The sequence below is a fragment of the Nanorana parkeri genome, unplaced genomic scaffold (assembly GCF_000935625.1).
Source record: "Nanorana parkeri isolate BGI_ZX_2015 unplaced genomic scaffold, ASM93562v1 scaffold580, whole genome shotgun sequence".
Taxonomy (NCBI): Eukaryota; Metazoa; Chordata; class Amphibia; order Anura; family Dicroglossidae; genus Nanorana; species Nanorana parkeri.
Genome location: NW_017306848.1, coordinates 612,721 through 629,497, shown reverse-complemented (window position 1 = coordinate 629,497; position 16,777 = coordinate 612,721). Strand labels below are relative to the sequence as shown.

The 16,777-nt window shown below is 41.4% G+C and overlaps 1 protein-coding gene across 1 annotated transcript in view; it reads right to left on the bottom strand.

Annotated features, from left to right (window-relative positions):
- DCP2 (decapping mRNA 2) overlaps positions 1–16,777 on the bottom strand; it is a 34,587-nt gene that overhangs the window by 4,189 nt on the left and 13,621 nt on the right. Inside the window, exons 3-9 of the mRNA XM_018562489.1 lie at positions 16,169–16,296; positions 14,279–14,377; positions 12,427–12,579; positions 9,766–9,878; positions 9,575–9,682; positions 4,521–4,650; positions 167–277 (exon numbers count right to left, since the gene is read on the bottom strand). Of these exons, the coding sequence (XP_018417991.1) occupies positions 167–277; positions 4,521–4,650; positions 9,575–9,682; positions 9,766–9,878; positions 12,427–12,579; positions 14,279–14,377; positions 16,169–16,296 (842 nt within the window). The remainder of the gene's footprint in view (positions 1–166; positions 278–4,520; positions 4,651–9,574; positions 9,683–9,765; positions 9,879–12,426; positions 12,580–14,278; positions 14,378–16,168; positions 16,297–16,777) is intronic.

Here is a 16,777-nt window from a genome sequence, read left to right as displayed (position 1 = left end):
TGCCAGTTTGCAAATAACTTTATAAGCCCCCTGTTCAGGGACACAAATCATAGATGCTTTTGATGACTTGTAAAGCACCCCAGAAAGAACGAGACCCATTTTTACATGTCAACACAATATGTACAATTCTGCTACACTAATTATCCCATCTGAAATCAAAGCTTACCAAAATGCTAATCTGCTGCTTGACCTGTGGAGTGTGCTCCCCATTTGCTTTCTTCTTTTGGTTTGGAGAGTCCTGATGTTGCTTTTTACCATTACTCTTAAGATTCTGGTTCTATCATTTAAAAAAAAAAAATCTATTTTATTATAAATTTGAAAGCATTTTGTTATAGCTGCTGGAGAAGTGAAAAAAAATACCTGTTGACTCTGCCAGAAATCTTGTGCTCTCTGCTTGAACTACACCCTTATCAATAATCATTTTTCCCAGTTCTCTGTGGACTACAGAACATCTCCCATTTCTGTTATGGAGAAAAGGAAAGTAGGAGGTACTTTCCTGTCCTTTGTTAGGAATACTGCACCTTCATAGATGCAGTGGTGAGCGTTGTCACCCTACAACAGGAAGTGTGTTACTGGCAGGATCACCAGGGGACAATAAAAGGGGAAAGGAAGCCTGAAAAACCTAATGCAGCCACCATATGTACTAATATGCTAAAATACAATCACACTTCAGTACACTTTACGTTATATAAACTATGTGATACCATATAACAATTCATACAACCTTTGTGTAGCAGGGGGCGATATGTGGCTAAAGTACAGGTCATGACACCAGATTCTTTCATACACCTTTTGTTGCTCTCCATAAATAGCTAATTATTTCAATCAACTGCAAAGAAATCTGAGCAGACCAGGAAAAATAATGCTGCAATCTGAACACAGCAAGATTGACAATCAGATGCTAACTGAAGAGTACAACAAAGACCGGACAACAGTTGGTTTGTGGCTAAAACCGTAAATAATTCTAAGTGGCTTTTACATTTCAGGTGTAACGTCTTTAAAAATCCATGATGACTCAATTGTTTATTTGAAGACAAAAGGCTAACCGTATATACTGTATGTAGTCAAGTCTTGTACCATGTTAGCCATCAATTCTGTATGATTATAGAACCATTTTCAGAAATGTGGAATGCCTTACAAAGGAACCTAAAAAAGGGCCTGGAACTTGTATCTTTAAATTATTTAAAGCAGACCGTGCAGTAAAATGGCAGGTTATGTTTATTTTCGGAGGGGGCCCCCTGCCCCTAGCACAAGAAAAACCCCTTAGGCGGCAAAAATGTTAGGTAATACACTTACCTTACCCCTGATACACACAGCCGATGTGCCTAGCCAAGAGTTACGTCACTATCCATCCACCCAGGCCCATGGCAATGCTAAAATATTCAGAAGATACCCCTGCACAGTGCTGGATCTGCTCAATGCTCCCTGGGATCTCGTAGAAGGAAAATGACAACAGCCTTGAAGTATGGAAGCCAGGAAAAATATACGAACATAAACTTTTTGCCACCCTGCAGTTTTCTTTCTTATATTTTAGTGCAGTATTTTAGCAAAGGGGTCCCCAGTAAATATTAAATCATCAGACGTTACTTGGTGTACAAGGCCCACTTTAAAAGCAGGGTTTTTTTTTTTTAACTCCTTCGTGACGGGAGACGTACACTGTACATCCCGCCACAAAGTGCCCAAATGACTGCTCACGTACACTGTACGCGGTTATTTGGGGTTCTGTAAGGCTGGTAACCGTTAAGAATCAGCGGTAACCGTTCATTAATGGCTGCCTCAGTATTGAAGCATCCATTAATGAAAGAGTTAAGCTTTTTCAGACACCCGATCCCTTTCAGGAATCGGTTGTCTGTCAGTGAGAGCAGAGCCGCATTTACTGCTCTCCCTGACAGCTGGTATAGATTGGGAAATCCCGATGTATACCGGCTTTTTTTTTCCCTCTAAATTTTCAGCAATAGAAACATTTAGATACATGTTTTCATTGCTGATAAACGTTTCCAAACGTTGTTGGAACGATCAGAAAACCTTTAGTGACATCTGATCCTGAAATGCTGCAGGATCAGTGTCACTAAGGTTATTATTGGCTGTTCTTAAAAAGTGACATTAAAGTCAAAGTTTTCCCCCACCCCTCCCAATCCTGTTGTAGGGACTTACCTTAAATGATGTCTCTTAATCCGATCTTCTTTCCTGTCCTTTTCAGCTGTGCCTCAAGCGATGGGTGCGGGTCTCCGATCCAGTGCCGACTCCTCTGTCCTCCTCTTTTGATGTCCCACAGAGTCTGTGTGGGTGCACGCTGCTCCATAGAGTTACCTTGCGTCTCTCCTCGTCTCACGGCCGAACATCTGAAGTGCGCATGCCCCCGCCCCAAGACCCTTTGCGGCCGCCCGAGACTCTTCAGATGTTCGGACGGGAGTGCGCGGCGAAGACACAAGGTAAGTTTAAACCCTTTTTAAAGGGTATTTTTTTTTTATGTTTCTGCATATATCTACTGCTTGCTAGCAGTAGATATATGCAAAAATATGTGAGGGTTTAATAACCCTTTAAGTTTGAAGCAGCCTAATAATAACCAAAAATGAATTAAATTATAAAAGCAGTAATAGTGAGTTGTATAATGTATAAAATTATTTTATTTTTTAAATAGCGTAAAGTGTAAAAAAAAAATGTTACAAAAATTATATATTTAAATTAGCCTAGTGACACTTTGGATTGGTGGGTTGCATTTTTGTGTATATGGTTTTGTTTATTAATATATAAAAATTAACCCATTACAATGAAAATCTGCAGCTGAGCTGCCGATTTGTTTTTCATCCTAAGGGGTTAATTTTTCTTATTTAACTACCTCATGACAGTGATGTTCAAAGTATGTCGCTAAGTGTGACACTTAGTATGCCAGGTGACCACTTTTAGCGTTTCAAGAAAAAGATTAAAATGTTAGGTTTTAGTTTTAGGCTGATAAGTACAGAAACATTTCTACAATCCTAGGGATGTGAGGTTTCTCCAAATAAAAGGACAAAATAATTGAATGTATTTATTGTATTTTTTTTAGCGGTGCTATTTTTCTAAAAAAAAAAAAATACTACAAATCAAAATTGTACAGGATCTCCGATCTGTTCCCTGTGTCCTTCAATGAACGGGAGCGAAAAGGTGTTTTCTTTACGTTTTTTCCTCTTTTTGTTTTATTTTATTTGTCCTAAGTGAGGTGTTAGGTACAAATATGTGATATAAATATATAGCCCCCATCTGTCCTTTAAAAACCAATATATAATATGTGTGAGTGCCTTTTGTAAGAAAGTATATGACTGACGTGGAAGGATCATACAACAAAAATGTAAAACGTGTCAGTCATTTACGAACAGAAACTAAAAACAAGCTCAGTCATGAAGGGGTTAATGCAAACAAACTAAAAACTGTGCATGCATACTTGCATAACTACATGTCCTGTGGTTTTTCCAGGTTACTCAGCTGCTGTGCAGGCATAGTGTAGGACCTGGGATTCTCTAAGGCCTTGTTCACACCAAGCGCGGAGCAGGTGCAGAGCAGTTGCAGACCGGATCAAAACTGCGTCCAATGTATTCCAATGGTATTTTTTGCTCCAGTTCACATCGCAGCTTGCAGTTCCAGAGCAGGTGAAAAAACTGCAGCAGGCCCTATTTTACCTGCTCTGGATCTACAAACGCATCAAAAACGCATGCAAATGCCTGGAACGCACTGAAAGCCCATTTTAAGCTGGGGGGAAAAAAATATATATATTTTATTTTTTTAATAACAAAAACGGCCCGGAACACTTCAAAAACGCGGCAAAACCCACTGCACTGTGTGTGCAGAAACCTGAGCGGATCTGCTCTGCATTTGGTGTGAACAAGGCCTAAGACATGTTTGGTTTTGGCTCTGCATGCTCCACAGCCCAGAGTCTTTCCATACCTTACCCTTAGTATGTCATTATGCTCCTACATTTACATAAGGGATAGAACACAGCACTGCACAGGGCAAACAAAATAGCAAGATAAAAGGAAAGTTTAGGGTGGGGACAGAACCACACCATTACACACCTGGTACCTGGCAGAGAATGAAAATAGCCCCAACAGAGAATTTCCTGTGAGGGAAAGATTACATCACTTCCCTCAGACAGTAGAAACACCTTCACCACCATGCTAAGGAACATGTACATGATGGCATATAATAAAATATGGATAACTCAAGAGGTAACAGATTTGCAAGTACACATTCATTCACAATTTTAAACTTTCAATTTAATAGAGTTTGCATTTGAAGATACTTTGGAGGCCATCACATTAAACTTTCCACAAAAGTGTATATGAAAACATATTTAACTTCAGCCTTCCTTCTACAAAGATTTTATGTTGGTAAACATACAAGATTATAAAATGATCTCGCTTCTGACAGCACTAAAAAACTTCACCTGTAGCTCTTTTAGGATGCCAGTTCAGTAAGCAATGGTGCTGATTTTGTGATCATTGTTCCAATATGAATAGTAATTAGAAAGGTGGAAGAAAAATCACCTTAATCGTTAAAAGTTCTGACATCTCTGCTGGACTGAAATTGCTGTTTGGCTTTTGTTGTACCTTGGCCTTTGTCCCCTGTTCTGTATGAGCAGGCTCAGAAAACTGAGGCATACAACGCATTTTGGGTCTAGGAAAAACAAAACAGGCAACATAAATTTACTATATAAATGTACTGAGAGATGCAACTAGAATATATTATAATACAGGCTGACTTTGTTTTTGCAGTCAGGGAACTATTTTATAATAGCAAAAGAAAAGTAGAAGTGCTCTTCATATTAGTCACATACCAGCCATTATGCTTGTAGGTTTACTATACAGCAGTGACCATTATCCTGCTGCCTTGCTATCCCAATCACGTGACAGCAAGTAGGCATGGTGATTGGGTGCTGCATAGGTAGGGGGACACAGACCAATGCAGCTGGTGCCCAGCGGTTTACATTCAGCTGCCTGCTGAGGAATCTTACCGCTGTACTTCCCTGGCTGAAGCTATTTAAGCTCCATGTGCTCATGAATAGCTTCTTTAAAGTGGAGAGGTGACACTAGGGGTCTAATAGACCCCTAGTGTCACCTTAAAGAGAACCTGTCACCTCCAATGTGCTATCACATAGGGGGATTGTGAGAGCCCCCATGTGATAGCAATTACATTAAATAAAAAAAACTAAATAAATAAAAACAAAAAATACCAAAAAGTAAAACATTTTAAAACTCCCCGCGAACGCATGCATACTAATGCCGCGTGCGCCAGAGTGAGAACAATAATTTTCAGTCCAATAATCATGGCTAACTCCAAACTGAAGACCAGGCATTTACATACAGTATTTATTTAATATATAAAATTTTATTTTTTGTCCAATTTTGGTTAAATTGCCGTCTGGAGACGGCAACCCGCAGATGCTGCAGTGCCGTCCGTCCGTTTTTCTACTACGGGCGGACGGCAAGAGGTTAAATAAAGGTTTGGCTATTTTATTATATTGCCTGGGAGTTTTTAGATTTACATTTTAAATCCATGAAACTAAAATGTCTAACTATAATACACAAAAAAAAAAGGTGAGATTGTCATTTTCGGTCTCACAAACTCTGCTTGGAGGTGTGTTGTGGTGGCATTCATTTCAACGGCACCCCAAATGCGCCTCCGGCCTGCGTTTATTCTGAAGTAAACTTTATGTTTGTCACACTCCATTTGTGTATCTTATTTTAAAAAAAAGATGGTATTTTTTTTTTTTTTATCCGATTAAGATCACATACAAACTTGTCACTACATATTTCCTTAAAAATATGTAGTGACAACTAATGACAGTCAGGTGTCATATAGAACAATAAAAAGTTAATATCAAACAAAATTAACATTAGACATTTTTTATTTACCCACCTGCTGTCTGGCCGTTGTAATTAAACGGCCGGACAGCGGCTTCTTGAATGCGGGTGGGTGTTTTTAAACGTCCCATAAGCAGCGCGCACGCAATTTTAAAGGCTTGACATGTTTGGTGTCTATTTAACCGACGTGACCCCGACTTTTATATTTTGCCAAAAATTTGGGTAATAATAATTGTTTTATAGTATAACATAGGGAAAACATTTTTGTTTCCGAAATTTTCGGTACTTTTTTCATTATATAGTAAAAAATAAAACCCCCAGTGGTGATTAAATACCACCAAAAGAAAGCTCTCTCTGTCTCTAAAAAATGGTATAAAATTCATTTCAGTACAGCGTTGCATGACGGAATAAATGTCAGTCAAAGTACTGCAGCGCTGAACACTGAAAAATGGTCTGGACAGGAAGAGGGTGTAAACACCCCAGTCAGCAAGTGGCTAAATACCTTAAAATACACTATGGCCTGATAGGTCCTTTTGCTATGCAGACTAAGAGGGTTATTCACTTACCTGCCAAAGGATCCAGCCGTAGCTCCGACTCACTTTGGCTGCCGGAGCCCTTGGTTTCAGTCGAACCGAAGGGCTGCTGTATGGACGATTCACAGAAGCCTGTACAGCAGCTCAATGGCTCAGCCAAAGCAGACTGTATTTCCCGCAAATGACAACAGCTGGGCAGAGCCAGCCGAGATATCATGGCTAGCCCCGCCCAGTTGTTGTTGTTGTTTAATGACAGTTGTTACTTTTTTTTTTTTTAATTTATATTTATTTTTTTGCACTTATTGTTATTGCTATTATATAGGGGGATAACAATCCCCCTATATAATAGCAAAGGCACACTGACAGGTCCTCTTTATGGAGACATTAGGGGTCTCTAGGACCCCTAATGTCACCTGTGGACCCCAAAAGAAGCTGATGAAGCACCGCGCGGTGGCGGACGCGAACGAGCACATATAGGCGATCGGCAGGCTATGGACCCGCTGATCGCCTATATGTGAAACACCCGGTAACGGGTGTGTGCAATGGTCGGGTCTTTTCTGAGAGTGCGTGCCCGCTACGGGGGCGCGCGCGAGCAGAAAAAAATTGCCGTCTGGAGACGGCAACCCGCCAATGCAGCAGTGCCGTCCGTCCGTTTTTTTACTACGGGCGGACGGCAAGAGGTTAACTGGCACAGATCTATGATGCTCACTTCCCCTATAACTTTTCAGTCAATAATAGAAAATAAGCAAAAGCAAAAACTTGGCTCACAGGGAAGGTATGAACTGGACGATAACACTGCTCTCAGGTATCACCCATCCTCACAGAGTGAGGAATAAACATGCCGGAGAGCTATCAAACTAACTACAGGATATACTGTAAATCAGTTTAACTAGAATTGATTTAAAACATGGATATAAGGGGGGCGTGGCCAGGCATGGAGGAGCGAGGACTTGCGGCTGTGAGCTCTGCTATACCGGGGCTCTATACCGTGGACATTATCAGCAATCAGTGAGATTTTCCTCCTTTGCACGGTGATCAGGACTCACCCGCGGCTCCCTCCTCCAGTCGAGATATCTCCTCTTACTTTGCGCGGCACCCAGGCAGTGACGCCGCTCAGGTAGGCCGCAATATGGCGCAGAAGGACCCCCAGACGAAGAAGGGGACGGCAAACCCCCCGCAGACGCTCCTCTGTCAGACCCGCGGGGCTGAGGACACTGGAGTCTTTGGCACCCCCTCAGCCACCTATACAGCTGACTTCTGTCACGGTTGCCCTGGACCCTCCGCTGCTGGCAGTCTCCCTGGATCCGGATCCATCAACAGCCACCGAGGTGTGTGCACTATTCTCTGCCTTCCGGGCAGACTTTGATTGCTGGGTCGCGAGACTGGAAGGCGCACTACGAGGTGAGGGAACTCAGTCACCGGGTCACTGCCACTGACTCTGCTGTGTCTGCCCTGTCAGCATCAGTATCCCTACACGAGACTCGCATAATAGCCTTAGAGGTAGCTCAGACGTCCCACCGCTCCCACCTCCAGCTGTTGCATCTCAGAGTGGAAGATGGCGAGAATAGGAGCAGGCCAAAAATATCCGCCTAAGGGGGATCCCTGAGGCCACAATGGGTCTTGACCTACACGCTACAGGTCACCTCCATCCTTAACTTGGCATTGGGGAAGCCCCCTACTAACTAAATTGAACTGGTCAGCGACATCGTGTCTCGAATGTCAACGTGGGGAACCCTAATAGAGATGTCGGGTACATTTTTATGCCATAAAAGAGGAGATCCACCGATCCGTGTGGCGCATGGGCCCGATTGACTTTGACGGCGCCTCCATACAGCTTCTCCCTGATCTTTCCCGCCTGACCCTGGCCATGGGTAGATCGGTGCGGCCGTTGCTGGATGTCATTCGCCAGGTGGGAGCCACATGCAGATGGGGTAACCCCTTCAGTATCCAACTTCGCTCTCCATCGCAGCTACCGGAATTATTTGGCTTTCTTGAGACTGACCCGGTTTCTGTCCCGGACTGGCTGGATCTACCGTTCACTGGAGAGGGCCCTCAACAACCCTCGGTCCTGCCTCAACGCCGCAGACGGTCCCACTCCCGTTCCACCCAGAGAGGTCCCGGACCTTCTATGCCTGTGGCCCCCTCAGCTAACGAACGACGATGACCTGCTCCTTGAGTCCTAGCTATGTATCCTAATGTGGCTTTTCTGGACCGCCCCACTGTTGGCACCCCGCAAATCTAAAATGCCTCACCATATATTGTCTCCAACCATTTTTTCTCCCCTTTAGTCATTGGAATGGTGATGTGTAATAGGTACTTCACCAAGTGGTACCACAGTACTGATTGTATTCAAAAGTCGAGGGAGGTCTCCATCGCCCTCCACATATCTCTCCCTGCAACGGTGCTAGACCACCGAACAGACGAATTTGGCAGGTATCTTATGCTGAAGCTGTCACTCTGGGGTAGGACTGTCACCCTAGCCAACTTCTATCTCCCCAATACTTAACCTCACTATAAACCCAAATCTGTACTCCTCCACCGGACGCTCTGCTTTGTCGTTCCCCAAGCTCCGCAGTGTTAAAAAACACCGGACCCATCTCCGCCTGGTCGATATATGGAGAGTCCTACACCCCCGGACGCGCAACTATAACCATTTCTCTGCGCCCCACCGTTCCTATGGTAGGTTGGACTACTTTTTTGTGTCTCATCCCTGCTGGATTGGGCCCCCTCCTGCGACATCGGTCCTATGATATGGTCAGACCATGCAGCAGTCACGCTAAGCCTACAGGTCCCGCAAGCACCCACCAGGGAGTGGACCTGGCGACTAATTGAGTCCCTACTGGCTGACCCTCGCTGTTCTTCCGCTATTCTGGAAGCCATAACGTATTTCTTGAGCTCCATACCTCAGACCAAACCCCTCTCCCCGTCCAGTGGGAATTCCTGGAAGCGGTACTAAGGGGACTTTTTATCTCAATGCTTTCTCATTGTATTTGGCAACATTGTCTAATTGCCTTTCTTGTAATGTTCTGTGTATCTAAAAATTCTCTAATAAACTCAGATTGAACTAAAACATGGATTTAAGTACATAAAGCAAGTGCAAAAAATAAAAATGTGGTATTCTCTAATTACAGAAGATATGTAAAGCCTGTATAAGGTCAGCTTATGTACAAGAAAAAAAAAAGGCATACAGATCTAATGACTTACTTTGTTTTTTCCCCATTAGGTTTGGATGGTGTGCTTCCAGCAGAAGCAAATCCATTATCACTGTCAGATGAGTCACCCAGTCTTCTCTGAAGCCAATCTCTTAATGGTCTAAAAAAGAAATTGCGGAACTTTAATATTAATTTACTAAATAAAGCGACCACAACCGACATGAATTAGTGTTTAATACTTGCCTTATAAATGGTATGACCATAAAGAACTTGTTGGGAGCTAATCCTAATTTTGATTTCGGAGTCATGTCATTCTTATGACAAGGTAGTTTTTCAATTGGAAACCATTCAATGTTCTGCAAGAAAACAAAACAAAAAACAACAGGTTTTCACAGAGCAAATCCAGCTGACTGGCAAGGATGTCCTTCTCAGAACCCCCACTAATAAGCCGTTTTCACAGAGCAACTCTAAAGCTAGTGCTACTTGGCTTTCTGCAGCCTCCCTATGAAACCTCCTTCTTCCACTAAGTTTCTGAGGCCAGACTGGGCTTGTGTGTAATATGACTAAGCAAGAAAATAAAAGTAATCAACTTAAGCATATATAAATATATATACTGTGAGTGATGCATTCAAAAAACACAGTTTGGTGGTGCACCATAGTGATTAATGTGAATGCCTAAAGTGAGTTAGGCTTTTTCCATGCACGAAAAAGCAGCAGGTTCCCTTAACTGGTGGCCATCCCAGCTGCACATACCATCCTTTTTATCCCCCGCTACTCTGTCGGGAGCCAAAAGCAAAGAGAAGAAGCACTTTGTAAATTTGAAGTTGCTATGTAAAGCTTACATGGGGCTGAAGAATATCTATTCACCCTAAATTGACAGCTCTGGATGCATGAGCTGCCAAAACAACAAACAACAGCATAGTCATGTGGGAGGAAGGGGAGGCATTCACATGCTCCCCATACCCAGAAGTACCAGATATTTATTTTCATTGTTTGCAGTAGGAGGCCAAAGGAAGGTGAGTATATGCAGATAGAGAAGGTGGCAGTTATTATAGAGCCCCACAGAAAAGTCCAAAATGTAAACATTTCTAAAGAGCAGTGGATAATTTACAAGCGTACTTAAGGGAAAAAATAACAGAAATTACAAAGTTTATTTTTTGCTGTCTTATATTAGATGTGTCAAAGGGTGGAGAAAAATAAAGATGTACTAGAATATAAACAGGGCTAAAATGTCAAAAATATAAAAACTACAACTTGATGAGTATAAGCCGAGGGGGGGCACTTTTCAGCAAAAAAAATGGGCTGAAAAACTCGGCTTATACTCGAGTATATACGGTACATTAGAAAAATAGGCCCATCAGAAATAGAAGAGTACAAAGTTTGGGATTGGAGCACAAATGGTTTCCCAGACTATGTGGAGTCTGCGGATTTACAAATATCCTGTTAATCTGTGACACTCTCATACTCTTAAATTAATAGGAACGAAGCACATGAGCAGAGCACATGCGCAGGCCCAACATGAACATTTTGACAAACAGCAATTTGGTGAGCAAGATCAGGTACAGGAGAGCACTCTGTATTCATTTATACATTAATAAAAGTATTTTCTTAAAACACAACTGGTGTGCTGCATGCAAATGTGTGGACAAGAATCCTGCTAATAGAAGAGAACAGACTGAGCAGAAAGAATGATGTGAACAGTCTCCTGCTGCTCTTTTACAGGCTGAGGGAGGGGAGATGACAGCAATGTATTTCTTAAAGTGGACCTTTATCCCCTTTCACTATAAATCACATCAGCATACAGCTCTGCATGCTGACATTTAAATCATAGCACATATATTAGATAAACATATTTTGCTTTTACTTACAGTTACAGTTATTCCACTTCCTGGTTCTCTTAGGCATTTGTGATGTAATCTGTGTCCAAGCGATGATTACATCAGCAGAGCATTGCTGGGAAATCTTATCTGGAATGTCATGAGATCTCAGAGAAAGGCATTTTCCTCCCCTGAGATGATGTACATGGTCACATGTCCTTGTAACATGTGCCAGAGTTCCAGGAAGTAAAGGGAGATGGATTAATCTGCCCTTAGTAAAAATGTCCACTGTGAGAAGAATGGAGAGGAAAATAGAAATAAGGTATGCAAAGAATAAAAAGCCAGGAATTATATAGAAGTATGTGCCTGTAGATTGCCATGACTTAATGTTTCTAAAAGGTGTCTTTATTGTCATTTCAAAGATATGTGTAAAGTTCCTCTTCAACTGCAACAGAGAAAGTGATGTCATCAGTCTGGCTGTGTGATGAGGCTGTGTATATCTCAGGAATCAATGGGCAGAAACAGAAATCCTTTTGCATGTAAAACTCCCCCCAGGTACACTTATATTGTAGGTAGTCCAGCCCCCTGCCAGTCTTATCTTGCTGGTTTGGGAACAGATGAGTAGATCCCCAATGCAAAGATGCTCGTCGGACCTTGTAAGCCAGGAACACATAAGTGATGTGCATCCTCCATTACATCCTATGAAAAGTTCATATTCCACCAGAGCATGGAGTTTGAACTCTTCACTGGACTGAATGAAGCTGCACATCTCTGGGGTGGATTAGGAGATTTTGACAAGCGCCTCTACAGCTTCATGAGTGATAACTTGCTGGATCAGGGACAGGTGAGTATAAGACTGTCAGGAAGGGATGGTGACAGGGAAACACTTAATATACTTTAAAAGTTCAGGACACTGGTCACAGAATTTTGAGAGATAGATAAAACATACAATGAGCACTCCTGCCTCATTTCTCCAGTTCTGTGTTTACGTTTCTACATTGGTAATTTCATCTTTAATATGTCACTTACTACTACTCACAGCTAAATCTGGTCAGCAAGTGAATCCAATTGTGTTCAAGCAACTTACTCTTATTTCTCGCCTTGTTTTAGGATTAAATTTTGTGTCTTTTGGGACTCCAGGAATGATATATAAACGAGCCAACTGGTCATTGATCTTCAGCTCGATATAATCAGTATTGCACATGCGATCTTTGATATCAAAGCCAGTCTCTTCAAGCACCTAAAAACAGATCAGCATTTTATAAACCAACATTCTGTGGATGAGAAATAAATCATATTCTTTCTATCTACTTCATCGATCTTACACATACAGCAAAAATCTTAGCCAAGTACACAGGCCCTCGCATTACAGAGCTTGTTCAGACCTAAAGGAGATCGTATGGTCCGACTGTAACGTGTGCCCAGATTAAAGCAACACTGATAATGAATTTCTGGAAGTCTCAACTAGCTACAATGCAGGGAGAAAACATGTCACTAGCAAATGTGATGTCACTCTGTAATGCCTACTTTTATAAATGCAGCCAGCTCTTCCGATCACAAAATATACTTTTTCCTGTGTTTTTTCTCCACTTCATGAGGAAATGGTCACATGAGAGAGAGAAAAAAAGACATTGAGAGAGCAGTGAAAGAAGATGGCAGATAACGTGACATTTCGCCTTCTTTGCTATTACGTGAATGCTGCACAACTGAGCATGCTTTGGAAAGTTGACTGAATCAGAAACATGCCGACTAAGACCGGTGAACTTTACCACCCCTCAGAAAAGTGTGGTGAAACGCTTTTGCAGAGGTTGATCAAGCAGCAGTCAGGTGTTCAAGATACAATACTGCCTCCTTAATGCTGTTTTGGGGGGGTTTTTTTTGGGGGGGGTTTATCCCAAGGGGGATTTTACGTGGAACACAACCACGCGCAGCAATACAGACAGCTGCATAGCTTCCAATATTATAATCAATCCACTAGGGAAACAATACATTTTCTAGAAATGGTTATTTTCTGAATAGGCCCTCTTGGTCTTTTCCACACACATTTTTGTAACATTAAAAGGCATTTGCACGAGTCAACATTGGTAAGCTCATTATTAAGGATCAACAAAATACCTTATTAGCAGAAACCAATTCCAGAAAACAGTAGGTTCCCCTGCACTCCTTACTGCGCTTCCGGTCCAAATGAAAATAGTGGTGCTCGCAGTGACAATCACGGATGGCGCCGTGTACAGTCAATGAACGATAGAAATCACCAGCACTCCGTAAATGGATTTCAAAAAAGTCCATTTATTTGGACTAAACCTCACACACATCGCATAATCCAGCGTTTCGGGACCACGCAGCGTGCCTTCATCATGGCGGAGACGTCCCGTCTCTGCGTGGTCCCGAAACGTTGGATTACGCAATATGTGTGATGTTTAGTCCAAATAAATTGACTTTTTAGAATTTAATTTACGGAGTGCTGGTGATTTTCATTGTTCATTGACTGTTGTACAGGCAGTGTGCCTTCATCATGGCAGAGACGTCACATCTCTGCGTGGTCCAGAAACGTTGGATTATGAAATATGTGTGACGTTTAGTCCAAATATATTGACTTTTGAATTTCATTTGGTGATTTCTATTGTTCATTTATTAGCAGAAACAACTTGATAGAACTGGGTGTTGTGCAACCAGTGCAATAATAGTGTAATTTGAATTTAATGGGACACTCAAAAGGGCAGCGAGAGCCCAAATGTCCTGCTACAGCTTAATGCTGTACTATGCTAGAACGGCAATAAATGGGATAATTCCAGTGCCCTAAATTGAACTTCTGCAATTCTTTTGGCTCGGATTAATGCTTTACACTGGAAATGTGGACCCCAAATGTTTCTGGTGAGCTCCTGCAATATATTTGTGTAGTATTACAACATTCTACAGAACACACAAAAAAGAGATACCTCTCTTGCAGCACAGTCATGTGGAGCCTCCTCTTTATTCACTTTCCCTTTAGGAAAGCCCCAGCCAGATTTTGCTAAATAACCCTGGACAAGCAGAACCTACAAAACCATAAATGTTTGTTAGTGGGGGTCAAAACAAAAGTCCTTAGCCTGTGTTTATTATTTATTTAGACCCAAATAATACTCCTTTGTTACATGCTTGGGGAGATGTCAGACAGCGCTTACTTATCTCTTGCAGCTTTACCCAAATGGTGCTCAACACATTACTAAAAATACATTTATATTTTCAAATAATTATTCTAGTGCATTAAAGAGACATTGTCCATGCTGAGCAAAGAGGCAGCAACTCTGGAAAGATCCTCCACCCCACTATAACTCACCTTACTAGCAAGTCCACCACGGCTGCTTCCTCCTCCGCAGCCTACATCAGAATAAGCTGTGTCAGCGACACCGGGGAACAATGACCTCACTCTCATGGTCCTGTTACAGTGCACAGGCCTAGCAATTGGCTGCTAAACCCAAGCACTGTCACAAAAGAGATCACATGCTCCTCCATATCCAGAAATGCCAGTTATTGTGACAGTATTGGGATGACTGCACAGGAGGAATGAGCAGCAGGGGAATGCTAGCAGGGCCCATATAAGAGTTTATAGGCTTTCCAGCAACAATGTCACTTTTCCCTGCATGGGCAAGTGTCCCTTTAACTGCTTCTGCTCTTTCACTGCAGCCTACTGGATTCATCAATAATATTGTAAATATATTTAATACTAAGTGATATAAATGAAATACATTTATTTTGTGATAAATGAGGCTCTCTTTTTGGTTTTGCCTTCCTAAAATCCTTTTTCAATGCATTAAAAAAAAAAAAATTGTAAAGACAAAAATTGCTATTTTGCCAGTTTGACTAGTGATCATTTTGAAACAACTAGAATCAATGTAGATATAAAGAATACATTTTATGTTTTAATATGTCCCTTTTATCAATAGGAACATTGATTTTACTTTTATTTAAAAAGGAATGCCATTTAAATTCTGTGTATGTTATTTTATTTTTATTTTTTTTTTAAATACCACAGAAAAAAATTGAATCAAATTGTAAAAAAAGTTTTCACAATGGTTAAGAAATTATTTAAAGATCAGTGTAAAAAACGAGGGAGAGAAGAGAGATTACGGAGTTGAAATGCAAAGAGATGTAATTGTCTTTCCACTGTACAGGTTAGCTGCAGCTGGAATTGAGAGCAGATTACAGAAGAAGCATGTCACTTGCAGAATCGCTGTAACAAGGTCAATGTGACCAGGTCACATTCATTCATCACAGGACTGGATCCCAGTGGCGTGCACATTGATTGACAATCTACGTATGTCGGGGGCTTAACTACAATTCTGCATGGCGTGGTCCCTGTGTAGGTTAATAATCTTGACTACTTTTCTCTTTTATATTAAGGTTGAAAAAAAACGTTACTTTCACGGTCCATATTAAAGCCCATCTAACCTGTTGCAACACAAACAAAGCAGAAGATAAAAGAAGTAGGTTACTGTTTGTGAGAACTACATATCAGAATGATCAGTAGATCCAAGGGAAGCTGACGTAATGTAAATCTGGACTTTTCCTCTAAAAGCTGTGCTTGGTTCTGCCTACTCCTCCTTCAATTGGTCAATCACGTCAAACATGGGAGGGGACGGATCCAAGTTTGACTTTTGCAGAATAAATCAAGATTCACAAAAATTCAGTCATGAGTATTTCAGGATCTACTAAAGGTTTTGGCATGCGGTTTTCACAGAACAACCCCTGTGCATACATATTTCAATTTTAGAGGCAATTCCAACATTGCATTCAACAGAAAAATAAGACTTTATGACGATATCTTGGCTTATAAGTAAACCACTCACATTTTCATGGGTCTCATTAAGAATAATGGCACCATAGGTAGGCACTCCCATTTTGTACTCTTTCCATTCATCTAAGACCCTCTGAACATCTTCACCATTCGGAAGTAAAAATGGGCAATGCTGAAATAGTGCACTTATGTAAAGGAAAATAAAGTTGATCATAAAAAACTTCAGGGAGGAAGACAAAAATGAAAGGGTATAAGAGTTGTGAGACCTCTCCAGATAGAAGGTGTACATAACATTTCGAATCACAAGAAATTACAGTTATTACCTAGTAACAATTCTGACGCATTCTTATACCAGTTGGTCAGTGTAAGGGCTTATATAGAGGGGTAAAGTGCAGCATGCTTTCAAGTACATTTACTTAGCACTTTGAGATCAGTTTGAGATGCCTCTAGGATCCTTCACAGCGGCTTCACACTGATTTTTGCATTGACTTGTACAAAGTAAATCAGGAATGATTACTACTGATGTCAGACAGTTCAATTAGTCTATCAGACTGCTTGAGTTGTAAATGTTCCCATTTGATCCCCATTGTTAGACAGAAACTAGTAAGGTCTGGTTTTCAGATGCTATTAATTGCATGTCACAAATCCACTAGTCAATGGA